General features: G+C 52.7%; 1 protein-coding gene across 1 annotated transcript in view; it reads left to right on the forward strand.

Annotated features, from left to right (window-relative positions):
* Positions 1-9,000: 9,000 nt before the first annotated feature.
* LOC116958354 (heat shock protein 105 kDa-like) overlaps positions 9,001-26,766 on the forward strand; it is a gene marked incomplete at its 5' end in the record, with an annotated part of 86,280 nt that continues 68,514 nt past the window's right edge. Inside the window, 4 exons of the mRNA XM_076056565.1 lie at positions 9,001-9,058; positions 11,766-11,906; positions 13,902-14,024; positions 21,655-21,754. Of these exons, the coding sequence (XP_075912680.1) occupies positions 9,001-9,058; positions 11,766-11,906; positions 13,902-14,024; positions 21,655-21,754 (422 nt within the window). The remainder of the gene's footprint in view (positions 9,059-11,765; positions 11,907-13,901; positions 14,025-21,654; positions 21,755-26,766) is intronic.

Genomic DNA, 26,766 nt, shown 5'->3' on the forward strand with positions numbered 1-26,766 from the left:
ATCCAGACCCTCACACCTGCTGCTGTATATTTGGAGTCTGCGTCTCTATCATCATCATCACGGTGGCTAGGAAATGTTGACTACCTCGCCTGGTACACAGGAGGCCGTGGGTTCAACCCCGTGACGATGCCTGCTGCTGCCGCTGTATATTTGGAGTCTGCGTCTCTCTCTCTCTCTCCCCGCGGTGGTCTCCTTGTGGATTTATTTTTTTCCCCGGGACCTCCCCCGGTTTTTTTCCCCCCCCTCCGCATTTAGATTCGACGTCACCGCGCGCTGACGGAGCATTTAGGGCCTCCCGCAATCCCCCGTAGGTGATGGGTCACGCCCGCAGCTACCCTGTGCCGTCATTCGTTGGCGTGGGCCCCCCTTTTGCAAACACCTTGGTGAAATGAAATGGATGGTGGGAACCCCCCAAAAAAAAAAAAAGAGGCGCAGATGAATGAATTCGAAATCCTTCCATGCTTGGGCGTGCGTATTCCCGATTCTCTCTCTCGCTCTCTCTCTCTCGCACGATACGCTTTGCTTCTTTCCGGGTGAAGTGCCTCGCGCAAGGTGCGAAATGAAATTGAAACGAGCGGCGTTTCGGCCGCGGCCGCTCGGGGGGGGCTCTCCCTCGGACGGTGAGGTGGGGTGTGGGGGAAAAAAATTAAAGCCGGCGGTGGCGGATCTGCCGAACGAGCGAGGGGGAGCAGGTCCAGCAAGGTTATGTAGGCGCGTGTGTGCGTGTGTGTGATAGTGTGTGTGACTGGCTCCAGTTTAACAGCAGAGGTCTCACTCCGAATCAGTCGAGCGGCAATATCTTTTCATCGGTTGCGTAACGCTGCTGTGTGGAAGCTACCTGGTCTGTCGCTCCGCACTAAGCTTCAGGTCTTCTCGGCCACGGTCATTCCCTCCCTTCTCTACGCTTGCGAAACGTGGACCCCCCCCCTAATGGAACGTCTTCGCCGGTTGGAAACATTTAGGCTGGCCTGCCTACGATCCATCCTGGGTTTAACCTGCAGGCTGGATTGTGTGAGGAGCTCACAAATCCTTGAAAGATCTGGGCAGGGTCCCATCGGTGAGCTCCTCCGGCAGGCAAGGCTGCGATGGCTGGGTCATGTAGCCCGCATGCCCAGCCACCGCATGCCGAAACAGCTTTTGTTTGGCCGGATTGAGGGGGCTAAGCGGGCGCGGCACGGGCTAGAGAAGAGATGGAGTGACGTGGTACAGGAGGACGTGGAGCTGAGTGGACTTGCCGATGACCGGTACCAGCGGTGTCGAGATCGGCCTCTGTGGAGGAGGCTCGTGAAGGACGCTACTGGGCAGTTGGAGGCAGTCGCCCTCCAACAACAACGGAGGGCGGAGGAGCGACGCTCAGAACAACGAGCGGAGCGCCGGGTGGCTAAAGCACAGCAGGTTGGCACAGTAGGGGGCACAGGTGGTGCATCAGCCAGTCATCTCAGTCAGTCGACCCGTGGCACCTGGGTCTGCCCCGTGACCTCCTGCCAGCGGGCGTTCGACACTTCACGTGGCCTCAGGGTGCACATAGCCTGGCACAAGCGTCGTGGTGACGTCACCGCCACTTAGTGGCGAATGGCGGTTGTTGTTGTTGTAGCGGTTAGCGCTACGCTGCGCTATGAACCTGGCGACCCGGGTTCGATTCCCGCTCACGGCCAACACCGTCGGTGACAATTACCTGAACCGGTCCCGGGCCTCCCCTAGGTCGATTCGGCCTCAAATGAGTACCTGGTGTAGCGGTGTGTAGTAAAACATCGCCACTGGGGAGACAAAGGCGGTCGGGCGTGGTAGCTGGCCACCCACCCCCTCGTGTACCATTCCGGCCTTCGTAGGTGCTACTAGCTAACAGCACTTGCCCCTACAGTCTGTTACAGGCTATACGGGGGGATCTTTGTGTGTGGCCATGGGCAACGGAGAGAGAGAGAGGAAAAAAAATCTCGCTTTTATCAAGGTGATTTTGTTTTCTTGGGTGCTGGGGGGGGGTGTGGAGGGGGTGGTTAGATCGTGTAAGTATATTATAGTTGGCACGTTCTGTACACGTGATGTGACTCCTTCCGTGTTGTCTGTGTCGGGTGGTGGCGTGTTGCCATCATCTCTCTCGCTCTCTCTCTTTCTCTCTCTCTATTATAGAGGGGCTTATTTTTTTTGGTGGTGGGGGTTTTTAAACCGCGTAAATAAATACACACCCCCTCCTCTCCCCTCCCCTCCGTTGTGGATGGTATTATTGGTCATGAAAGCCTACTCTACCACGTGTTGATCTCCGTCTCTCCGTCTCTCTGTCTCTCCCGTTATCCGTGGCCGGCAAAGAGGGGGGAAATCTCTCCTCTCCTCTCCTCCTACCTCCCCACACACACACACAAACACACAAACACAAACGTCGCCACCCGACTATTCCTGGCTCGAGATTTCGGGGTTGCCGCCCAGGGTCGTGCCATTGTTTTGACTCGCGCAAAATTCGTGGTGGGGGAGAGAGGAGGTTGGTGGGTGGGGGGGGTGGTGGAGGGAGGAGGTTAGTGGGGGTGGGGGGGGTGGGAGGAGGTTAGTGGGGGGGTGGCGGAGAGAGGAGGTTAGTGGGGGGGGGCGGAGGGAGGAGGTTAGTGGGGGGGAGGGAGGAGGTTAGTGGGGGGGTGGCGGAGAGAGGAGGTTAGTGGGGGGGTGGCGGAGGGAGGAGGTTAGTGGGGGGGGGGCGGAGAGAGGAGGTTAGTGGGGGGGGGAGGGAGGAGGTTAGTGGGGGGGTGGCGGAGGGCGGAGGTTAGTGGGGGGGGGGGGAGGGAGGAGGTTAGTGGGGGGGGGAGGGAGGAGGTTAGTGGGGGGGGGGAGGGAGGAGGTTAGTGGGGGGGGGAGGGAGGAGGTTAGTGGGGGGGGGAGGGAGGAGGTTAGTGGGGGGGGGAGGGAGGAGGTTAGTGGGGGGGGGAGGGAGGAGGTTAGTGGGGGGGGGAGGGAGGAGGTTAGTGGGGGGGGGAGGGAGGAGGTTAGTGGGGGGGGGAGGGAGGAGGTTAGTGGGGGGGGGAGGGAGGAGGTTAGTGGGGGGGGGAGGGAGGAGGTTAGTGGGGGGGGGAGGGAGGAGGTTATGGGGGGGGGGGCGGAGGTTAGTGGGGGGGTGGCGGAGGGAGGAGGTTAGTGGGGGGGGGCGGAGGTTAGTGGAGGTGGGGGGGGGCGGAGGGAGGAGGTTATTGGGGGGGCGGGGGGGTGGAGGGAGGAGGTTAGTGGGGGGGGGGCGGAGGTTAGTGGGGGGGGCCGGAGGGAGGAGGTTAGTGGCGGGGGGGGGCGGAGGGAGAAGGTTAGTGGGGGGGCGGGGGTGCGAGGGAGGAGGTTAGTGGGGGTGGGGGGGGCCTGAGCGAGGAGGAGTGGGGGGGGAGAGGAGGAGTGGGGGGAGGAGAGAGATTAGGAGTGGGGGGGGGGGCGAGGAGTGGGGGGAGGGACGGAGAGAGGAGTGGGAGGTGCGGGGGAGAGAGAGGAGTGGGGGGTTGCGTGTGGGTGGGTTATGCAAGCGAGCTATTAATACATCGACTGGGGGCAAAGTCACGGGCCGCGTGTGCGGTGGTGGTAGTGTGATGGTGGTGTGGTGGTGGTGTGGTGGTGTGATGGTGGTGGTGGTGGTAGTGTGATGATGGTGGTGGTAGTGTGATTGTGGTGTGGTGGTGGTGTGGTGGTGTGATGGTGGTGGTGGTGGTAGTGTGATGATGGTGGTGGTAGTGTGATTGTGGTGGTGTGGTGGTGGTGGTGGGGTGGTGGTAGTGTGATGGTGGTGGTGGTAGTGTGATGATGGTGGTGGTAGTGTGATGGTGGTGGTGGTAGTGTGATGTTGGTGGTGGTAGTGTGATGGTGGTGGTGGTGGTGTGATGTTGGTGGTGGTAGTGTGATGGTGGTGGTGGTAGTGTGATGGTGGTGGTGGTAGTGTGATGGTGGTGGTGGTGGTAGTGTGATGGTGGTGGTGGTGGTGGTGTGGTGGTGGTAGTGTGGTGGTGGTGGTGGTAGTGTGGTGGTGGTGGTGGTAGTGTGGTGGTGGTGGTAGTGTGGTGGTGGTGGTGGTGGTAGTGTGGTGGTGGTGGTAGTGTGGTGGTGGTGGTGGTGGTAGTGTGGTGGTGGTGGTAGTGTGATTGTGGTGGTGTGGTGGTGGTGGTGGGGTGGTGGTAGTGTGATGGTGGTGGTGGTAGTGTGATGTTGGTGGTGGTAGTGTGATGGTGGTGGTGGTAGTGTGATGGTGGTGGTGGTAGTGTGATGGTGGTGGTGGTGGTAGTGTGGTGGTGGTGGTGGTGGTGTGGTGGTGGTGGTAGTGTGGTGGTGGTGGTGGTGTGGTGGTGGTAGGGTGGTGGTGTGGTGGTGGTGGTGTGGTGATGGTGGTGGTGTAATGGTGTGGTGTTGTGTGTACAATATTCCCTATTCACGAGCTTGGCTATTAGGCTATTTGGGCTATCCACAGTGGCTATGAGATGTTGACAATCTCGCCTGGTCTGCAGGAGGTCGTGGGTTCGAACTCGACCCTGACGACGATGCCTGCTGCTGCTGTAGATTTGGAGTCTGTGTCTCTCTCTCATCATCATCATCATCACGGTGGCTATGAGATGTTGACTACCTCGCCTGGTATACAGGAGGTCGTGGGTTCAATCCCGACCGTGACGACGCCTGCTGCAACATATTCAACCCATGGCACCTGCTGGGTCTGTCCCGTGACGTCCTGCACCTAGCCTGGCACAGCAGTCAACCCATGGCACCTGCTGGGTCTCCGTGTGACTCTATGGGTGTCTGTGCGAGTCTGTGGGTCTTTGTGTTTGTCTGTGTAAGTCTATGGGTTTCTGTGGGTCTCTGTGTTACTCTATGGGTGTCTGTGCAAGTCTGTGGTTCTTTGTGTGTGTCTGTGTAAGTCTGTGGGTCTCTATGGGTCTCTGTGTGAGTCTATGGGTCTCTGTGGGTCTGTGTAAGTCTGTGGGTCTCTGTGCGTGACCCTGTCTCCGTATATCAGCGGTCCCCAATCGTTTTGGCGCGCGGGAACGGTTTCGTGGAAGACAATTTTTTTCACGGGAGGGGGAGTGAGTTCATCATTGGGTCTTCTCCCCTTTTCAAAGAGTCTCTCCAGCGACGTTTGTGTTTTAACTCACTGTGGCTACTAGGGGTTAGAGCTTGTGGGCTTACTCATTGTGGCTACTAGGGGTTAGAGCTTGTGGGCTTACTCATTGTGACTACTAGGGGTTAGAGCTTGTGGGCTTACTCACTGTGGCTACTAGGGGTTAGTGCTTGTGGGCTTATTGTGGCTACTAGGGTTTAGAGCTTGTGGGCTTACTCACTGTGGCTTCTAGGGGTTAGAGCTTGTGGGCTTACTCACTGTGGCTACTAGGGGTTAGAGCTTGTGGGCTAACTCACTGTGGCTACTAGGGTTTAGAGCTTGTGGGCTTACTCACTGTGGCTTCTAGGGGTTAGAGCTTGTGGGCTTACTCATTGTGGCTACTAGGGGGTTAGAGCTTGTGGGCTTATTGTGGCTACTAGGGGTTAGAGCTCGTGGGCTCACTCATTGTGGCTACTAGGGGTTAGCTTGTGGGCTTACTCATTGTGGCTACTAGGGGTTAGAGCTTGTGGGCTTACTCATTGTGGCTACTAGGGGTTAGAGCTTGTGGGCTTACTCATTGTGGCTACTAGGGGTTAGAGCTTATGGGCTTACTCACTGTGGCTACTAGGGGTTAGAGCTTGTGGGCTTACTTACTGTGGCTTCTAGGGGTTAGAGCTTGTGGGCTTACTCACTGTGGCTACTAGGGGTTAGAGCTTGTGGGCTAACTCATTGTGGCTACTAGGGGTTAGAGCTTGTGGGCTAACTCATTGTGGCTACTAGGGGTTAGAGCTTGTGGGCTTATTGTGGCTACTAGGGGTTGGAGCTTGTGGGCTAACTCATTGTGGCTACTAGGGGTTAGAGCTTGTGGGCTTATTGTGGCTACTAGGGGTTAGAGCTTGTGGGCTTACTCACTGTGGCTACTAGGGGTTAGAGCTTGTGGGCTTACTCACTGTGGCTACTAGGGGTTAGAGCTTGTGGGCTTATTGTGGCTACTAGGGGTTAGAGCTTGTGGGCTTACTCACTGTGGCTACTAGGGGTTAGAGCTTGTGGGCTTACTGACTGTGGCTACTAGGGGTTAGAGCTTGTGGGCTTACTCACTGTGGCTACTAGGGGTTAGAGCTTGTGGGCTTACTCATTGTGGCTAGTAGGGGTTAGAGCTTGTGGGCTTACTCATTGTGGCTTCTAGGGGTTAGAGCTTGTGGGCTTACTCATTGTGGCTACTAGGGGTTAGAGCTTGTGGGCTTACTCACTGTGGCTACTAGGGGTTAGAGCTTGTGGGCTTACTCATTGTGGCTACTAGGGGTTAGAGCTTGTGGGCTTACTCACTGTGGCTACTAGGGGTTAGAGCTTGTGGGCTTACTCACTGTGGCTTCTAGGGGTTAGAGCTTGTGGGCTTATTGTGGCTTCTAGGGGTTAGAGCTTGTGGGCTTATTGTGGCTTCTAGGGGTTAGAGCTTGTGGGCTTACTCACTGTGGCTACTAGGGGTTAGAGCTTGTGGGCTTACTGTGGCTTCTAGGGGTTAGAGCTTGTGGGCTAACTCACTGTGGCTACTAGGGGTTGGAGCTTGTGGGCTTACTCACTGTGGCTACTAGGGGGTTAGAGCTTGTGGGCTTACTCACTGTGGCTACTAGGGGTTAGAGCTTGTGGGCTTACTCATTGTGGCTACTAGGGGGTTAGAGCTTGTGGGCTTACTCACTGTGGCTACTAGGGGTTAGAGCTTGTGGGCTTACTCACTTTGGCTACTAGGGGGTTAGAGCTTGTGGGCTTACTCACTGTGGCTACTAGGGGTTAGAGCTTGTGGGCTTACTCATTGTGGCTACTAGGGGTTAGAGCTTGTGGGCTTACTCACTGTGGCTACTAGGGGTTAGAGCTTGTGGGCTTACTGTGGCTACTAGGGGTTAGAGCTTGTGGGCTTACTGTGGGTACTAGGGGTTAGAGCTTGTGGGCTTACTCACTGTGGCTACTAGGGGGTTAGAGCTTGTGGGCTTACTCACTGTGGCTACTAGGGGTTAGAGTTTGTGGGCTTACTCATTGTGGCTACTAGGGGTTAAAGCAGGGTTAGAGCTTGTGGGCTAACTCACTGTGGCTACTAGGGGTTAGAGCTTGTGGGCTTATTGTGGCTACTAGGGGTTAGAGCTTGTGGGCTAACTCACTGTGGCTACTAGGGGTTGGAGCTTGTGGGCTTACTCACTGTGGCTACTAGGGGTTAGAGCTTGTGGGCTTACTCACTGTGGCTACTAGGGGGTTAGAGCTTGTGGGCTTACTCACTGTGGCTACTAGGGGTTAGAGCTTGTGGGCTTATTGTGGCTACTAGGGGTTAGAGCTTGTGGGCTTATTGTGGCTACTAGGGGTTAGAGCTTGTGGGCTTATTGTGACTACTAGGGGTTAGAGCTTGTGGGCTTATTGTGGCTACTAGGGGTTAGAGCTTGTGGGCTTATTGTGGCTACTAGGGGTTAGAGCTTGTGGGCTTATTGTGGCTACTAGGGGTTAGAGCTTGTGGGCTTACTCACTGTGGCTACTAGGGGGTTAGAGCTTGTGGGCTTACTCACTGTGGCTACTAGGGGGTTAGAGCTTGTGGGCTTACTCACTGTGGCTACTAGGGGGTTAGAGCTTGTGGGCTTACTCACTGTGGCTACTAGGGGTTAGAGCTTGTGGGCTTACTCACTGTGGCTACTAGGGGTTAGAGCTTGTGGGCTTACTCATTGTGGCTACCAGGGGTTAGAGCTTGTGGGCTTACTCATTGTGGCTTCTAGGGGTTAGAGCTTGTGGGCTAACTCGTTGTGGCTTCTAGGGATTAGAGCTTGTGGGCTTACTCACTGTGGCTACTAGGGGGTTAGAGCTTGTGGGCTTATTGTGGCTTCTAGGGGTTAGAGCTTGTGGGCTTATTGTGGCTACTAGGGGTTAGAGCTTGTGGGCTTATTGTGGCTACTAGGGGTTAGAGCTTGTGGGCTTACTCACTGTGGCTACTAGGGGGTTAGAGCTTGTGGGCTTACTCATTGTGGCTACTAGGGGTTAGAGCTTGTGGGCTTACTCATTGTGGCTACTAGGGGTTAGAGCTTGTGGGCTTATTGTGGCTACTAGGGGTTAGAGCTTGTGGGCTTACTCACTGTGGCTTCTAGGGGTTAGAGCTTGTGGGCTTACTCACTGTGGCTACTAGGGGTTAGAGCTTGTGGGCTTACTCACTGTGGCTACTAGGGGTTAGAGCTTGTGGGCTTACTCACTGTGGCTACTAGGGGGTTAGAGCTTGTGGGCTTACTCACTGTGGCTACTAGGGGTTAGAGCTTGTGGGCTTACTCATTGTGGCTACTAGGGGGTTAGAGCTTGTGGGCTAACTCACTGTGGCTTCTAGGGATTAGAGCTTGTGGGCTTATTGTGGCTACTAGGGGTTAGAGCTTGTGGGCTTACTCACTGTGGCTACTAGGGGTTAGAGCTTGTGGGCTTACTCATTGTGGCTACTAGGGGTTAGAGCTTGTGGGCTTACTGTGGCTACTAGGGGTTAGAGCTTGTGGGCTAACTCACTGTGGCTACTAGGGGTTGGAGCTTGTGGGCTTACTCACTGTGGCTACTAGGGGGTTAGAGCTTGTGGGCTTACTCACTGTGGCTACTAGGGGGTTAGAGCTTGTGGGCTTACTCACTGTGGCTACTAGGGGTTAGAGCTTGTGGGCTTACCAACACCGCGTGACTGAGACGAGTGCGGGAAAGGAGGCGCGGACGGAAGTGGTAAATAACATAATGGGTCCGGCCACGCGCGGGCTAAGATGCGTGTAGGATTCTGACTTCTCATGAGGAGGAGCGCAACCCTAGACCCCTCAGCATGGGCAGTCTACAGTCGGCTTCGCACTCCACGTGAGAATCTAATGCCACCGCTGACCTGATGGGAGGCGGAGTTCTCAAGACTGTCATGCGGGCGATGATGGGGGGGGAGCGGCTGTCTCAATCCTTTTGTCCGTGTCTTGCAGATCGGTGATCTCTCTGGGCCCGAAGAGTCGAGCCATTGGCTCGGCCGCCAAGACCCAGGTAATGATGACGCGTGCCCACAGCGGCCGGGAGATGTTGGCTCCCTCGCCTGGTACACAGGAGGTCGTGGGTTCTATCTCGACCCCTGACGATGCCTGCTGCTGTGTGTTTGGAGCCTGTGTCTCTCTCTGACCATTATCACCACGGTGGCTGTGAGATGTTGGCTCCCTCGCCTGGTACACGGGAGGTCGTGGGTTCTATCCCGACCCCTGACGATGCCTGCTGCTGCTGCTGCTGTGTGTTTGGAGCCTGCGTCTCTCTCGGTCACCATCATCACCACGTTGGCTGGGAGATGTTAGCTCCCTCGCCTGGTACACAGGAGGTCGTGGGTTCTATCTCGACCCTGATGACGCCTGCTGCTGCATATTCGAAGTCTGTCTCTCTCACCATCATCACCACGGTGGCTGTGAGATGTTGGCTCCCTCGCCTGGTACACAGGAGGTCGTGGGTTCTATCCCGACCCCTGACGATGCCTGCTGCTGCTGCTGCTGTGTGTTTGGAGTCTGCGTCTCTCTCATCATCATCATCATCATCACCGCGGTGGCTATGAGATGTTAGTTCCCTCGCCTGGTACGCAGGAGGTCGTGGGTTCTATCCCGACCCCTGATGACGCTTTCTGCTGCTGTATATTTGGAGTCTGCGTCTCTCTCATCACCATCATCACCACCACGGCGGTGGCTGTGAGATGTTGACTACCTCGCCTGGTACACAGGAGGTCGTGGGTTCTATCCCGACCCCTGACTACGCTTGCTGCTGCTGCTGCTGCATATTCGAAGCCTGCGTCCCTCTCCTCTCTCTCCCCCCCCGTGATGGTCTCTCTCCGTCTCTGTCTCATCGTCTGTACCCTGTCTCTCTCTGTCCGTCTGTCCCGTGTCTCTCTTTCACCGTCTGTCTGATCGTCTGTCCCGTGTCTCTCTCCGTCTCTGTCTCTCCGTCTGTCCCGTGTCTCTCTTTCACCGTCTTACTGATCGTCTGTCCCGTGTCTCCGTGTCTGTTTCATCGTCTGTCCCTTGTCTCTGTCCCGTGTCTCTCTCCGTCTGTCCCGTGTCTCCATCTGTCTCATCGTCTGTCCCGTGTCTCTCTCCGTCTCTGTCTCATCGTCTGTCCCGTGTCTCCATCTGTCTCATCGTCTGTACTGTGTCTCTCTCCGTCTGTCTCTCTGTCCCGTGTCTCTCTCCGTCTGTCTGATCGCCTGTCCCGTGTCTCTGTCCGTGTCTCATCGTCTGTCCCGTGTCTCTCTCCGTCTGTCCCGTGTCTCTCTCTGTCTCTGTCTCTCCATCTGTCCCGTGTCTCTCTCCGTCTCTGTCTCCGTCTCTGTCTCATTGTCTGTCCCGTGTCTCCGTCTGTCTCATCGTCTGTCCCGTGTCTCTCTCCGTCTTTGTCTCATCGTCTGTCCCGTGTCTCTCTCCGTCTTTGTCTCTCCGTCTGTCCCGTGTCTCTCTCCGTCTGTGTCTCTCCGTGTCTGTCTCATCGTCTGTCCTGTGTCTCTCTCCGTCTCTGTCTCTCCGTGCGTGTCTCTCCGTCTGCGTCTCATCGTCTGTCCCGTGTCTCTCTCCGTCTCTGTCTCTCCGTGTGTCTCTCCGTGTCTGCGTCTCATCGTCTCTACCTGTGTCTCTCTCCGTCTCTGTCTCTCCGTGTCTGTCTCATCGTTTGTCCCGTGTCTCTCTCCGTCTGTCTGATCATCTGTCTCATCGTCTGTCCCGTGTCTCTCTCCGTCTCTGTCTGATCGTCTGTCTCATCGTCTGGTCCGTGTCTCTCTCCGTCTCTGTCTCATTGTCTGTCCTGTGTCTCTCTCCGTCTGTCTCATCGTCTGTCCCGTGTCTCTCTCCGTGCGTGTCTCTCCATGTCTGTGTCTCATCGTCTGTCCCGTGTCTCTCTCCGTGTCTGTCTCATCGTCTGTCCCGTGTCTCTCTCCGTCTGTCCCGTGTCTCTCTCCGTGTCTGTCTCATCGTCTGTCCCGTGTCTCTCTCCGTCTGTGTCTCTCTCCGTGTCTGCGTCTCATCGCCTGTCCCGTGTCTGTCCGTGTATCTGTCTCTCCGTGTCTGCGTCTCATCGCCTGTCTCGTGTCTCTGTCCGTGTGTCTGTCTCTCCGTGTCTGCGTCTCTCCGTATGTCCCGTGTCGCTCTCCGTCTCTGTCTCTCTCCGTGTCTGCGTCTCATCGCCTGTCCCATGTCTCTGTCCGTCTGTCTCTCTCCGTGTCTCTCTCCATGTCTGCGTCTCATCGCCTGTCCCGTGTCTCTCTCCGTCTGTGTCTCTCTCCGTGTCTGCGTCTCATCGTCTGTCCCGTGTCTCTCTCCGTCTGTGTCTCTCTCCGTGTCTGCGTCTCATCGCCTGTCCCCGTGTCTCCGTCTCTGTCTCTCCGTGTCTGCGTCTCATCGCCTGTCCCCGTGTCTCTCTCCGTCTGTGTCTCTCTCCGTGTCTGCGTCTCATCGCCTGTCCCCGTGTCTCCGTCTCTGTCTCTCCGTGTCTGCGTCTCATCGCCTGTCCCCGTGTCTCTCTCCGTCTGTGTCTCTCTCCGTGTCTGCGTCTCATCGCCTGACCCCGTGTCTCTGTCTCTGTCTCTCCGTGTCTGCGTCTCTCCGTCTGTCCCCGTGTCTCTCTCCGTCTCTGTCTCTCTCCGTGTCTGCGTCTCTCTCCGTGTCTGCGTCTCATCGGCTGTCCCCGTGTCCCCGTCCGTGTGTCTGTGTCCTCCCGCTTGGGGAGGCAGGTCGTCACGAACTGCAAGAACACATTCCAGAGCTTCAAGCGTTTCCACGGACGCCTTTTCTCGGAGCCGTACGTGCAGCAGCAGGCCGTGCGGCTGCCCTACCAGCTGGTGCCACTGCCCAATGGGGGCGTGGGGGGCAAGGTGAAGGGTGGAGGGGGGGGGGAGAGTGAGTGTGTGTGTGTGTCAGAGGTGTGTGTGTGTGTGTGTCAGAAGCGTGTGTGTGTGTGTGTGTGTCAGAGGTGTGTGTGTGTGTGTCAGAGGTGTGTGTGTGTGTGTCAGAGGTGTGTGTGTGTCAGAGGTGTGTGTGTGTGTCAGAGGCGTGTGTGTGTGTCAGAGGTGTGTGTCAGAGAGGTGTGTGTGTGTGTGTCAGAGGTGTGTGTGTGTGTGTGTGTCAGAGGTGTGTGTGTGTGTGTCAGAGGTGTGTGTGTGTCAGGTGTGTGTGTCAGAGGTGTGTGTGTGTGTGTGTCAGAGGTGTGTGTGTGTGTGTGTCAGAGGTGTGTGTGTGTGTGTGTCAGAGGTGTGTGTGTGTGTGTGTCAGAGGTGTGTGTGTGTGTGTGTCAGAGGTGTGTGTGTGTGTGTGTCAGAGGTGTGTGTGTGTGTGTGTCAGAGGTGTGTGTGTGTGTGTGTCAGAGGTGTGTGTGTGTGTGTCAGAGGTGTGTGTGTGTGTGTGTCAGAGGTGTGTGTGTGTGTGTCAGAGGTGTGTGTGTGTGTCAGAGGTGTGTGTGTGTCAGAGGTGTGTGTGTGTGTGTCAGAGGTGTGTGTGTGTGTGTCAGAGGTGTGTGTGTGTGTCAGAGGTGTGTGTGTGTCAGAGGTGTGTGTGTCAGAGGTGTGTGTGTCAGAGGTGTGTGTGTCAGAGGTGTGTGTGTCAGAGGTGTGTGTGTCAGAGGTGTGTGTGTCAGAGGTGTGTGTGTCAGAGGTGTGTGTCAGAGGTGTGTGTGTGTGTCAGGTGTGTGTGTGTGTCAGGTGTGTGTGTGTGTCAGAGGCGAGTGTGTGTGTGTCAGAGGCGAGTGTGTGTGTGTGTCAGAGGTGTGTGTGTGTGTGTGTCAGAGGTGTGTGTGTGTGTGTGTCAGAGGTGTGTGTGTGTGTGTCAGAGGCGTGTGTGTGTGTGTCAGAGGCGTGTGTGTGTGTGTCAGAGGTGTGTGTGTGTGTGTGTGTCAGAGGTGTGTGTGTGTGTGTCAGAGGCGTGTGTGTGTGTGTCAGAGGTGTGTGTGTGTGTCAGAGGTGTGTGTGTGTCAGAGGTGTGTGTGTGTGTGTCAGAGGTGTGTGTGTGTGTGTCAGAGGTGTGTGTGTGTGTCAGAGGTGTGTGTGTGTCAGAGGTGTGTGTGTCAGAGGTGTGTGTGTCAGAGGTGTGTGTGTCAGAGGTGTGTGTGTCAGAGGTGTGTGTGTCAGAGGTGTGTGTGTCAGAGGTGTGTGTGTCAGAGGTGTGTGTCAGAGGTGTGTGTGTGTGTCAGGTGTGTGTGTGTGTCAGGTGTGTGTGTGTGTCAGAGGCGAGTGTGTGTGTGTCAGAGGCGAGTGTGTGTGTGTGTCAGAGGTGTGTGTGTGTGTGTGTCAGAGGTGTGTGTGTGTGTGTGTCAGAGGTGTGTGTGTGTGTGTCAGAGGCGTGTGTGTGTGTGTCAGAGGCGTGTGTGTGTGTGTCAGAGGTGTGTGTGTGTGTGTGTGTCAGAGGTGTGTGTGTGTGTGTCAGAGGCGTGTGTGTGTGTGTCAGAGGCGCGTGTGTGTGTGTGTCAGAGGCGAGTGTGAGATGTGTGCGCGAGTGAGTGAGAGGTGCGTGTGCTTCTGTCCCTCTCTGTCTCTCTGTCTGTCTCTCTGTCTGTCTCTCTGTCTGTCTCTCTGTCTCTCTGTCTGTCTCTCTGTCTGGCTCTCTGTCTGTCTCTCTGTCTCTCTCTCTGTCTGTCTCTGTGTCTCTCTGTCTGTCTCTCTGTCTGTCTCTCTGTCTGGCTCTGTCTGGCTCTGTGTCTCTCTCTCTCTCTGTCTGGCTCTCTGTGTCTCTGTCTGTCTCTCTGTCTGTCTCTTTCTGTCTGTCTCTGTCTCTCTGTCTCTGTCTCTCTGTGCCTCTGTCTTTGTCTCTGTCTCTCTCTGTCTCTGTCTCTCTGTCTCTGTGTCTGTATCTGACCTCTCTGTTCCCCGTGGCTGCAGGTGATGTACATGGAAGAGGAGGCGGTGTTCTCTGTGGAGCAGATGAGCGGCATGCTCCTGTCCAAGCTGAAAGAGGTGGCTGAGAGTGCCCTGAAGAAGCCCGTCACGGACTGCGTCATCTCTGTGGGTACCCGGGTCGCGACATCCCCACTACCCAGTGGCTAGCGTGGGGTCTCAGTGTCACTATCACTACTAGTAGCTAGTGTGTGTGTGTGTGGGTGTGTCACTAACACTACTAGTGTGTGTGTGTCACTATCACTACCAGTGTGTGTGTCACTATCACTACTAGTAGCTAGCGTGGGGTATCAGTGTCACTATCACTACTACTAGTGTGGTGTGTGTCACTAACACTACTAGTGGTGTGGTGTGTGTCTGTCACTAACACTACTAGTGTGTGTGTCACTAACACTACTAGTGTGTGTGTCACTAACACTACTAGTGTGTGTGTCACTATCACTACTACTAGTATGGTGTGTGTCACTAATACTACTAGTAGCTAGTGTGTGTATGTCACTAACACTACTAGTAGCTAGTGTGTGTGTGTCACTAACACTACTAGTAGCTAGTGTGTGTGTGTCACTAACACTACTAGTAGCTAGTGTGTGTGTGTGTCACTAACACTACTAGTAGCTAGTGTGTGTGTGTGTCACTAACACTACTAGTAGCTAGTGTGTGTGTGTGTCACTAACACTACTAGTAGCTAGTGTGTGTGTGTGTCACTAACACTACTAGTAGCTAGTGTGTGTGTGTGTCACTAACACTACTAGTAGCTAGTGTGTGTGTGTGTCACTAACACTACTAGTAGCTAGTGTGTGTGTCACTAACACTACTAGTAGCTAGTGTGTGTGTCACTAACACTACTAGTAGCTAGTGTGTGTGTCACTAACACTACTAGTAGCTAGTGTGTGTGTCACTAACACTACTAGTAGCTAGTGTGTGTGTCACTAACACTACTAGTAGCTAGTGTGTGTCACTAACACTACTAGTAGCTAGTGTGTGTGTCACTAACACTACTAGTAGCTAGTGTGTGTGTGTGTCACTAACACTACTAGTAGCTAGTGTGTGTGTGTGTGTCACTAACACTACTAGTAGCTAGTGTGTGTGTGTGTCACTAACACTACTAGTAGCTAGTGTGTGTGTGTGTCACTATCACTACTAGTAGCTAGTGTGTGTGTGTGTCACTATCACTACTAGTAGCTAGTGTGTGTGTCACTAACACTACTAGTGTGTGTGTGTGTGTCACTATCACTACTAGTAGCTAGTGTGTGTGTGTGTCACTATCACTACTTTTAGCTAGTGTGTGTGTGTCACTAACACTACTAGTAGCTAGTGTGTGTCACTATCACTACTAGTAGCTAGTGTGTGTCACTAACACTACTAGTAGCTAGTGTGTGTGTGTGTGTCACTAACACTACTAGTAGCTAGTGTGTGTGTGTGTCACTAACACTACTAGTAGCTAGTGTGTGTGTGTGTGTCACTAACACTACTAGTAGCTAGTGTGTGTGTGTGTGTCACTAACACTACTAGTAGCTAGTGTGTGTTTGTGTCACTAACACTACTAGTAGCTAGTGTGTGTGTGTGTGTGTCACTAACACTACTAGTAGATAGTGTGTGTGTGTGTCACTAACACTACTAGTAGCTAGTGTGTGTGTGTGTCACTAACACTACTAGTAGCTAGTGTGTGTGTGTGTCACTAACACTACTAGTAGCTAGTGTGTGTGTGTGTGTCACTATCACTACTAGTAGCTAGTGTGTGTGTGTGTCACTATCACTACTAGTAGCTAGTGTGTGTGTCACTATCACTACTAGTAGCTAGTGTGTGTGTGTCACTAACACTACTAGTAGCTAGTGTGTGTGTGTGTCACTAACACTACTAGTAGCTAGTGTGTGTGTGTCACTAACACTACTAGTAGCTAGTGTGTGTGTGTCACTAACACTACTAGTAGCTAGTGTGTGTGTGTGTCACTAACACTACTAGTAGCTAGTGTGTGTGTGTGTGTCACTAACACTACTAGTAGCTAGTGTGTGTGTGTCACTATCACTACTAGTAGCTAGTGTGTGTGTGTGTGTCACTAACACTACTAGTAGCTAGTGTGTGTGTGTGTCACTAACACTACTAGTAGCTAGTGTGTGTGTCACTAACACTACTAGTAGCTAGTGTGTGTGTGTGTGTCACTAACACTACTAGTAGCTAGTGTGTGTGTCACTAACACTACTAGTAGCTAGTGTGTGTCACTATCACTACTAGTAGCTAGTGTGTGTGTGTCACTATCACTACTAGTAGCTAGTGTGTGTGTCACTAACACTACTAGTAGTGTGGTGTGTGTGTGTCACTAACACTACTAGTAGCTAGTGTGTGCGTGTCACTAACACTACTAGTAGCTAGTGTGTGTGTGTCACTAACACTACTAGTAGCTAGTGTGTGTGTGTCACTAACACTACTAGTAGCTAGTGTGTGTGTGTCACTAACACTACTAGTAGCTAGTGTGTGTGTCACTAACACTACTAGTAGCTAGTGTGTGTATGTGTGTCACTAACACTGCTAGTAGCTAGTGTGTGTGTGTGTCACTAACACTACTAGTAGCTAGTGTGTGTGTGTCACTAACACTACTAGTAGCTAGTGTGTGTGTGTCACTAACACTACTAGTAGCTAGTGTGTGTGTGTCACTAACACCACTAGTAGCTAGTGTGTGTGTCACTATCACTACTAGTAGCTAGTGTGTGTGTGTGTCACTAACACCACTAGTAGCTAGTGTGTGCGTGTCACTATCACTACTAGTAGCTAGTGTGTGTGTCACTAACACCACTAGTAGCTAGTGTGTGTGTCACTATCACTACTAGTAGCTAGTGTGTGTGTGTGTCACTAACACTACTAGTAGCTAGTGTGTGTGTGTGTCACTAACACTACTAGTAGCTAGTGTGTGTATGTGTGTCACTAACACTGCTAGTAGCTAGTGTGTGTGTGTGTCACTAACACTACTAGTAGCTAGTGTGTGTGTGTGTCACTAACACTACTAGTAGCTAGTGTGTGTGTGTGTCACTAACACTACTAGTAGCTAGTGTGTGTGTGTGTGTCACTATCACTACTAGTAGCTAGTGTGTGTGTGTGTGTCACTAACACTACTAGTAGCTAGTGTGTGTCACTAACACTACTAGTAGCTAGTGTGTGTGTCACTAACACTACTAGTAGCTAGTGTGTGTGTGTGTGTCACTAACACTGCTAGTAGCTAGTGTGTGTGTGTGTCACTAACACTACTAGTAGCTAGTGTGTGTGTGTCACTAACACTACTAGTAGCTAGTGTGTGTGTGTCACTAACACTACTAGTAGCTAGTGTGTGTGTGTGTCACTAACACCACTAGTAGCTAGTGTGTGTGTCACTATCACTACTAGTAGCTAGTGTGTGTGTGTGTCACTAACACTACTAGTAGCTAGTGTGTGTATGTGTGTCACTAATACTGCTAGTAGCTAGTGTGTGTGTGTGTCACTAACACTACTAGTAGCTAGTGTGTGTGTGTCACTAACACTACTAGTAGCTAGTGTGTGTGTCACTAACACTACTAGTAGCTAGTGTGTGTGTGTGTGTGTCACTAACACTACTAGTAGCTAGTGTGTGTGTGTGTGTGTCACTAACACTACTAGTAGCTAGTGTGTGTGTGTGTGTCACTATCACTACTAGTAGCTAGTGTGTGTGTGTGTGTCACTATCACTACTAGTAGCTAGTGTGTGTGTGTGTGTCACTAACACTACTAGTAGCTAGTGTGTGTATGTGTGTCACTAACACTGCTAGTAGCTAGTGTGTGTGTGTGTCACTAACACTACTAGTAGCTAGTGTGTGTGTGTCACTAACACTACTAGTAGCTAGTGTGTGTGTGTCACTAACACTACTAGTAGTTAGTGTGTGTGTGTGTCACTAACACCACTAGTAGCTAGTGTGTGTGTCACTATCACTACTAGTAGCTAGTGTGTGTGTGTGTCACTAACACCACTAGTAGCTAGTGTGTGCGTGTCACTATCACTACTAGTAGCTAGTGTGTGTGTCACTATCACTACTAGTAGCTAGTGTGTGTGTCACTATCACTACTAGTAGCTAGTGTGTGTGTGTGTCACTAACACCACTAGTAGCTAGTGTGTGCGTGTCACTATCACTACTAGTAGCTAGTGTGTGTGTCACTAACACCACTAGTAGCTAGTGTGTGTGTCACTAACACCACTAGTAGCTAGTGTGTGTCACTATCACTACTAGTAGCTAGTGTGTGTGTGTGTGTGTCACTAACACTACTAGTAGCTAGTGTGTGTGTCACTAACACTACTAGTAGCTAGTGTGTGTGTCACTAACACTACTAGTAGCTAGTGTGTGTGTGTGTCACTAACACTACTAGTAGCTAGTGTGTGTGTGTGTCACTAACACTACTAGTAGCTAGTGTGTGTGTGTGTGTGTGTCACTATCACTACTAGTAGCTAGTGTGTGTGTGTGTGTCACTATCACTACTAGTAGCTAGTGTGTGTGTGTCACTAACACTACTAGTAGCTAGTGTGTGTGTGTCACTAACACTACTAGTAGCTAGTGTGTGTGTGTGTCACTAACACTACTAGTAGCTAGTGTGTGTGTGTGTGTGTCACTAACACTACTAGTAGCTAGTGTGTGTGTGTGTGTCACTATCACTACTAGTAGCTAGTGTGTGTGTGTGTGTCACTAACACTACTAGTAGCTAGTGTGTGTATGTGTGTCACTAACACTGCTAGTAGCGTGTGTGTATGTGTGTCACTAACACTGCTAGTAGCTAGTGTGTGTGTGTGTCACTAACACTACTAGTAGCTAGTGTGTGTGTGTCACTAACACTACTAGTAGCTAGTGTGTGTGTGTCACTAACACTACTAGTAGTTAGTGTGTGTGTGTGTCACTAACACCACTAGTAGCTAGTGTGTGTGTCACTATCACTACTAGTAGCTAGTGTGTGTGTGTCACTAACACCACTAGTAGCTAGTGTGTGCGTGTCACTATCACTACTAGTAGCTAGTGTGTGTGTCACTAACACCACTAGTAGCTAGTGTGTGTGTCACTAACACCACTAGTAGCTAGTGTGTGTCACTATCACTACTAGTAGCTAGTGTGTGTGTGTGTCACTAACACTACTAGTAGCTAGTGTGTGTATGTGTGTCACTAACACTGCTAGTAGCTAGTGTGTGTGTGTGTCACTAACACTACTAGTAGCTAGTGTGTGTGTCACTAACACTACTAGTAGCTAGTGTGTGTGTGTGTGTCACTAACACTACTAGTAGCTAGTGTGTGTGTGTGTCACTATCACTACTAGTAGCTAGTGTGTGTGTGTGTCACTATCACTACTAGTAGCTAGTGTGTGTGTGTCACTAACACTACTAGTAGCTAGTGTGTGTGTGTGTCACTAACACTACTAGTAGCTAGTGTGTGTGTGTGTGTCACTAACACTACTAGTAGCTAGTGTGTGTGTGTGTCACTAACACTACTAGTAGCTAGTGTGTGTGTGTCACTAACACTACTAGTAGCTAGTGTGTGTGTGTGTCACTAACACTACTAGTAGCTAGTGTGTGTGTGTCACTAACACTACTAGTAGCTAGTGTGTGTGTGTCACTAACACTACTAGTAGCTAGTGTGTGTGTGTGTGTCACTAACACTACTAGTAGCTAGTGTGTGTGTGTGTCACTAACACTACTAGTAGCTAGTGTGTGTGTGTGTCACTAACACTACTAGTAGCTAGTGTGTGTGTGTGTGTCACTAACACTACTAGTAGCTAGTGTGTGTGTGTGTCACTAACACTACTAGTAGCTAGTGTGTGTGTGTCACTAACACTACTAGTAGCTAGTGTGTGTGTGTGTCACTAACACTACTAGTAGCTAGTGTGTGTGTGTGTCACTAACACTACTAGTAGCTAGTGTGTGTGTGTGTCACTAACACTACTAGTAGCTAGTGTGTGTGTGTGTCACTAACACTACTAGTAGCTAGTGTGTGTGTGTGTCACTAACACTACTAGTGTGTGTGTGTGTCACTAACACTACTAGTAGCTAGTGTGTGTGTGTGTCACTAACACTACTAGTAGCTAGTGTGTGTGTGTGTCACTAACACTACTAGTGTGTGTGTGTGTGTGTCACTAACACTACTAGTAGCTAGTGTGTGTGTGTGTCACTAACACTACTAGTGTGTGTGTGTGTGTGTGTCACTAACACTACTAGTAGCTAGTGTGTGTGTGTGTGTCACTAACACTACTAGTAGCTAGTGTGTGTGTGTGTCACTATCACTACTAGTAGCTAGTGTGTGTGTGTGTCACTATCACTACTAGTAGCTAGTGTGTGTGTGTCACTAACACTACTAGTAGCTAGTGTGTGTGTGTGTCACTAACACTACTAGTAGCTAGTGTGTGTGTGTGTCACTAACACTACTAGTAGCTAGTGTGTGTGTCACTAACACTACTAGTAGCTAGTGTGTGTGTGTGTGTGTCACTAACACTACTAGTAGCTAGTGTGTGTGTGTGTGTGTCACTAACACTACTAGTAGCTAGTGTGTGTGTGTCACTAACACTACTAGTAGCTAGTGTGTGTGTGTGTCACTAACACTACTAGTAGCTAGTGTGTGTGTGTGTCACTAACACTACTAGTAGCTAGTGTGTGTGTGTGTCACTAACACTACTAGTAGCTAGTGTGTGTGTGTGTCACTAACACTACTAGTAGCTAGTGTGTGTGTGTGTCACTAACACTACTAGTAGCTAGTGTGTGTGTGTCACTAACACTACTAGTAGCTAGTGTGTGTGTGTGTCACTAACACTACTAGTAGCTAGTGTGTGTGTGTGTGTCACTAACACTACTAGTGTGTGTGTGTGTGTCACTAACACTACTAGTAGCTAGTGTGTGTGTGTGTCACTAACACTACTAGTAGCTAGTGTGTGTGTGTGTCACTAACACTACTAGTAGCTAGTGTGTGTGTGTGTCACTAACACTACTAGTAGCTAGTGTGTGTGTGTGTCACTAACACTACTAGTAGCTAGTGTGTGTGTGTGTCACTAACACTACTAGTAGCTAGTGTGTGTGTGTGTCACTAACACTACTAGTAGCTAGTGTGTGTGTGTGTCACTATCACTACTAGTAGCTAGTGTGTGTGTGTCACTAACACTACTAGTGTGTGTGTGTGTCACTAACACTACTAGTAGCTAGTGTGTGTGTGTGTGTGTGTCACTAACACTACTAGTAGCTAGTGTGTGTGTGTGTCACTAACACTACTAGTAGCTAGTGTGTGTGTGTGTCACTAACACTACTAGTAGCTAGTGTGTGTGTGTCACTAACACTACTAGTAGCTAGTGTGTGTGTGTGTCACTATCACTACTAGTAGCTAGTGTGTGTGTGTGTCACTAACACTACTAGTAGCTAGTGTGTGTGTGTCACTAACACTACTAGTAGCTAGTGTGTGTGTGTCACTAACACTACTAGTAGCTAGTGTGTGTGTGTGTCACTAACACTACTAGTAGCTAGTGTGTGTGTGTGTGTGTCACTAACACTACTAGTAGCTAGTGTGTGTGTGTGTGTCACTAACACTACTAGTAGCTAGTGTGTGTGTGTGTCACTAACACTACTAGTAGCTAGTGTGTGTGTCACTATCACTACTCTGCCCCCCCCTGACACTGTCCCACCCACCACCCCCCCACCAACCCCACCCACCCCCCCCACCACTACCACCCACCACCACCCCCCCACCACCACCACCCACTACCACCCACCACCCCCCAGGTACCAACGTTCTTCACGGATGCCGAGCGCCGCTCCGTGCTCGACGCTTCTCAGATCGCCGGCCTGAACTGCCTCCGCCTCATGAACGACAGCACAGCCGGTCAGATACTCGCTCACTCGCTCACTCACTCATTCACTCACTCATTCACTCACTCACTCATTCACTCACTCATTCACTCATTCACTCACTCGCTCACTCGCTCACTCACTCGCTCACTCACTCATTCATTCACTCATTCACTCACTCACTCATTCACTCACTCATTCACTCGCTCACTCACTCACTCATTCACTCATTCGCTCACTCGCTCACTCGCTCACTCGCTCACTCGCTCACTCACTCACTCACTCATTCACTCACTCACTCACTCATTCACTCATTCACTCACTCACTCACTCATTCACTCACTCACTCACTCATTCATTCATTCATTCACTCACTCACTCATTCATTCACTCACTCACTCACTCATTCACTCACTCATTCACTCACTCACTCATTCACTCACTCACTCATTCACTCACACGCTCGCTCGCTCACTCATTCGCTCACACGCTCATTCACTCGCTCATTCACTCACTCACTCACTCGCTCATTCACTCGCTCATTCACTCACTCACTCGCTCACTCATTCACTCGCTCATTCACTCACTCACTCGCTCACTCACTCGCTCATTCACTCACTCACTCTCGCTCACACTCGCTCACTCGCTCATTCACTCACACGCTCACTCACACGCTCACTCGCTCACTCACTCACTCACTCGCTCACTCACTCACTCGCTCACTCACACGCTCACACGCTCATTCACTCACTCACTCGCTCACTCACTCACTCGCTCACTCACTCGCTCACTCATTCATTCACTCATTCACTCACTCACTCGCTCACTCGCTCACTCACTCGCTCACTCACTCACTCACTCACTCACTCACACGCTCACTCGCTCACTCACTCGCTCACTCGCTCACTCACTCACACGCTCACTCACTCATTCACTCACTCGCTCACTCACTCGCTCGCTCGCTCACTCACTCACTCGCTCGCTCGCTCGCTCGCTCGCTCGCTCGCTCGCTCGCTCGCTCGCTCGCTCACTCACTCGCTCGCTCGCTCACTCACACACTCACTCGCTCGCTCACTCACGCTCGCTCACTCGCTCACTCACTCACACGCTCACTCACACACTCACTCACACGCTCACTCACACACTCACTCGAGCTCACTCATTCACTCACTCACTCGCTCACTCACTCACTCACTCGCTCACTCACTCACACACCCACTCACTCGCTCACTCACACGCCCATTCGCTCGCTCACACGCTCACTCATTCACTCACTTACACGCTCGCTCACTGACTCACTCACACACCCACTCACACACTCGCTCACACGCTCATTCACTCACTCACCCTCACGCTCGCTCACTCGCACGCTCACACTCGCTCACTCATTCACTCACTCACACGCTCGCTCACTGACTCGCTCACTCACTCGCTCACTCGCTCACTCACGCTCGCTCACACTCGCTCACTCATTCACTCACTCGCTCACTCACTCACACGCTCATTCACGCTCGCTCACTCGCTCACTCACTCGCTCACTCATTCACTCACTCTCGCTCACTCATTCACTCACTCACACGCTCATTCACTCACTCACTCGCTCACTCACTCGCTCACTCATTCACTCACTCACTCATTCACTCACTCGCTCACTCACTCTCGCTCACTCACTCACTCACTCGCTCACTCGCTCACTCATTCACTCACTCACTCACTCGAGCTCACTCGCTCACTCATTCACTCACTCGCACGCTCACTCGCTCACTCACTCACTCACTCGCTCACTCACTCACTCACTCGCTCACTCGCTCACTCATTCACTCACTCACTCATTCACTCACTCGCTCACTCACTCTCGCTCACTCACTCACTCACTCGCTCACTCGCTCACTCGCTCACTCATTCACTCACTCACTCACTCTCGCTCACTCATTCACTCGCTCACTCACACGCTCATTCACTCACTCGCTCACTCACTCACTCGCTCGCTCGCTCGCTCACTCATTCACTCGCTCACTCACTCGCTCACTCACTCTCGCTCACTCGCTCACTCACTCGCTCACTCACTCTCGCTCACTCGCTCACTCACTCGCTCACTCACTCTCGCTCACTCGCTCACTCACTCGCTCACTCGCTCACTCACGCTCGCTCACACTCGCTCACTCATTCACTCACTCGCTCACTCACTCACGCTCATTCACTCACTCGCTCACTCGCTCACTCACTCACACGCTCATTCACTCACTCGCTCACTCGCTCACTCACTCACACGCTCATTCACTCGCTCACACTCGCTCACTCATTCACTCACGCTCGCTCACACTCGCTCACTCATTCACTCGCTCACTCACTCACACGCTCATTCACTCACTCGCTCACTCGCTCACTCACTCGCTCACGCTCGCTCTCACTCGCTCACTCACACACTCATTCGCTCGCTCACACGCTCACTCATTCACTCACTCACACGCTCGCTCACACGCTCGCTCACACGCTCACACACTCGCTCACTGACTCTCTCACACACCCACTCACTCACACACCCACTCACACACTCGCTCACACGCTCATTCACTCGCTCACCCTCTCGCTCGCTCACTCGCTCACTCGCTCACTCACGCTCGCTCACTCGCTCACTCATTCACTCACTCGCACGCTCACACGCTCGCTCACTCACTCACACGCTCACTCGCTCACTCACTCATTCACTCGCTCACTCACTCACTCACTCGCTCACGCTCGCTCTCACTCGCTCACTCACACACTCATTCGCTCGCTCACACGCTCACTCATTCACTCACTCACACGCTCGCTCACACGCTCGCTCACACGCTCACACACTTGCTCACTGACTCTCTCACACACCCACTCACTCACACACCCACTCACACACTCGCTCACACGCTCATTCACTTGCTCACCCTCTCGCTCGCTCGCTCGCTCGCTCGCTCGCTCGCTCGCTCGCTCACTCATTCACTCACTCGCACGCACGCTCGCTCACTCACACACCCACTCACACACTCACTCACACGCTCATTCACTCACTCGCTCACTCGCTCACTCACTCGCTCACGCTCGCTCTCACTCGCTCACTCACTCATTCACTCACTCGCACGCTCGCTCACTCACACACCCACTCACACACTCACTCACACGCTCATTCACTCACTCGCTCACTCGCTCACTCACTCGCTCACGCTCGCTCACTCGCTCACTCATTCACTCACTCTCGCTCACTCGCTCACTCACTCGCTCACTCATTCACTCACACGCTCACTCACTCACTCACACGCTCATTCACTCACTCGCTCACTCGCTCACTCGCTCACTCACTCGCTCTCACTCGCACACTCATTCACTCACTCGCACGCTCACTCGCTCACTCACTCGCTCACTCGCTCACTCACTCGCTCTCACTCGCACACTCATTCACTCACTCGCTCACTCACTCGCTCACTCACTCGCTCACTCTCGCTCACTCGCTCACTCATTCACTCACTCACACGCTCACACGCTCGCTCACTGACTCACTCACACACCCACTCACTCACACACCCACTCACACACTCGCTCACTCACTCGCACTCACACAGCCACTCATTCACTCACCCACTCACTCACACGCTCCTCACACGCTCACTCACCCACCCACTCGCTCACTGACTCACACACACTCACACACCCACTCACTCACTGACTCACTCACCCACTCACTCACTCACACGCTCGCTCACACGCTCACTCACCCACCCACTCGCTCACTGACTCACACTCACTCACTCACCCACTCACTCACACGCTCACTCACCCACCCACTCACTCACTGACTCTCACACACTCACACACCCACTCACTCACTGACTCACTCACTGACTCACTCACCCACTCACTCACCCACTCACCTACTCTCACCCACCCAACATGCTCGCCCACCACCCACTACCCACTCACTACCCACCCATCTACCCACCACCCACCTACCCACCTACCCACCACCCCTGCTAGCGCCAGGCAGTACAGTAAGTAGGTTGTTGTGTTAATCTCTCTGTGGGGCAGCGGTAGTGTGTAGAGGCTGGTGGTGGTGACGATGACGGTGAATGGTGGTGTTGATCGTGGTGGTGGTGGTAATGCTGCCGGCGGTGATAGTGACGACGCTGATGGTGGTGGTGATAGTGACGACGCTGGTGGTGGTGGTGGTGACGACGCTGGTGGTGGTGGTGATGGTGACGACGCTGATGGTGGTGGTAATGCTGGTGACGGTGACGACGCTGGTGGTGGTGTTGGTGATAGTGACGACGCTGGTGGTGGTGGTGGTGGTGATAGTGACGACGCTGATGGTGGTGTTGGTGATGGTGACGACGCCGATGGTGGTGGTGGTGGTGATGGTGACGACGCTGATGGTGGTGGTGGTGGTGACGGTGACGACGCTGGTGGTGGTGTTGGTGATAGTGACGACGCTGGTGGTGGTGGTGATAGTGACGACGCTGATGGTGGTGGTGGTGGTGATAGTGACGACGCTGATGGTGGTGTTGGTGATGGTGACGACGCCGATGGTGGTGGTGATAGTGACGACGCTGGTGGTGGTGGTGATAGTGACGACGCTGGTGGTGGTGGTGATAGTGACGACGCTGATGGTGGTGGTGGTGGTGATAGTGACGACGCTGATGGTGGTGTTGGTGATGGTGACGACGCCGATGGTGGTGGTGATAGTGACGACGCTGGTGGTGGTGGTGATAGTGACGACGCTGGTGGTGACGACGCTGGTGGTGGTGATGGTGATAGTGACGACGCTGGTGGTGGTGATGGTGACGACGCTGGTGGTGGTGTTGGTGGTGATAGTGACGACGCTGGTGGTGGTGGTGATGGTGACGACGCTGGTGGTGGTGATGGTGATGGTGACGACGCTGGTGGTGGTGGTGGTGATAGTGACGACGCTGGTGGTGGTGGTGGTGATGGTGATAGTGACGACGCTGGTGGTGGTGATGGTGACGACGCTGATGGTGGTGGTGGTGGTGATAGTGACGACGCTGATGGTGGTGTTGGTGA

The sequence above is a fragment of the Petromyzon marinus genome, chromosome 76 (assembly GCF_048934315.1).
Source record: "Petromyzon marinus isolate PM22_M1 ecotype Great Lakes invasive population chromosome 76, UKy_Petmar_22M1.pri1.0, whole genome shotgun sequence".
Classification (NCBI taxonomy): Eukaryota; Metazoa; Chordata; class Hyperoartia; order Petromyzontiformes; family Petromyzontidae; genus Petromyzon; species Petromyzon marinus.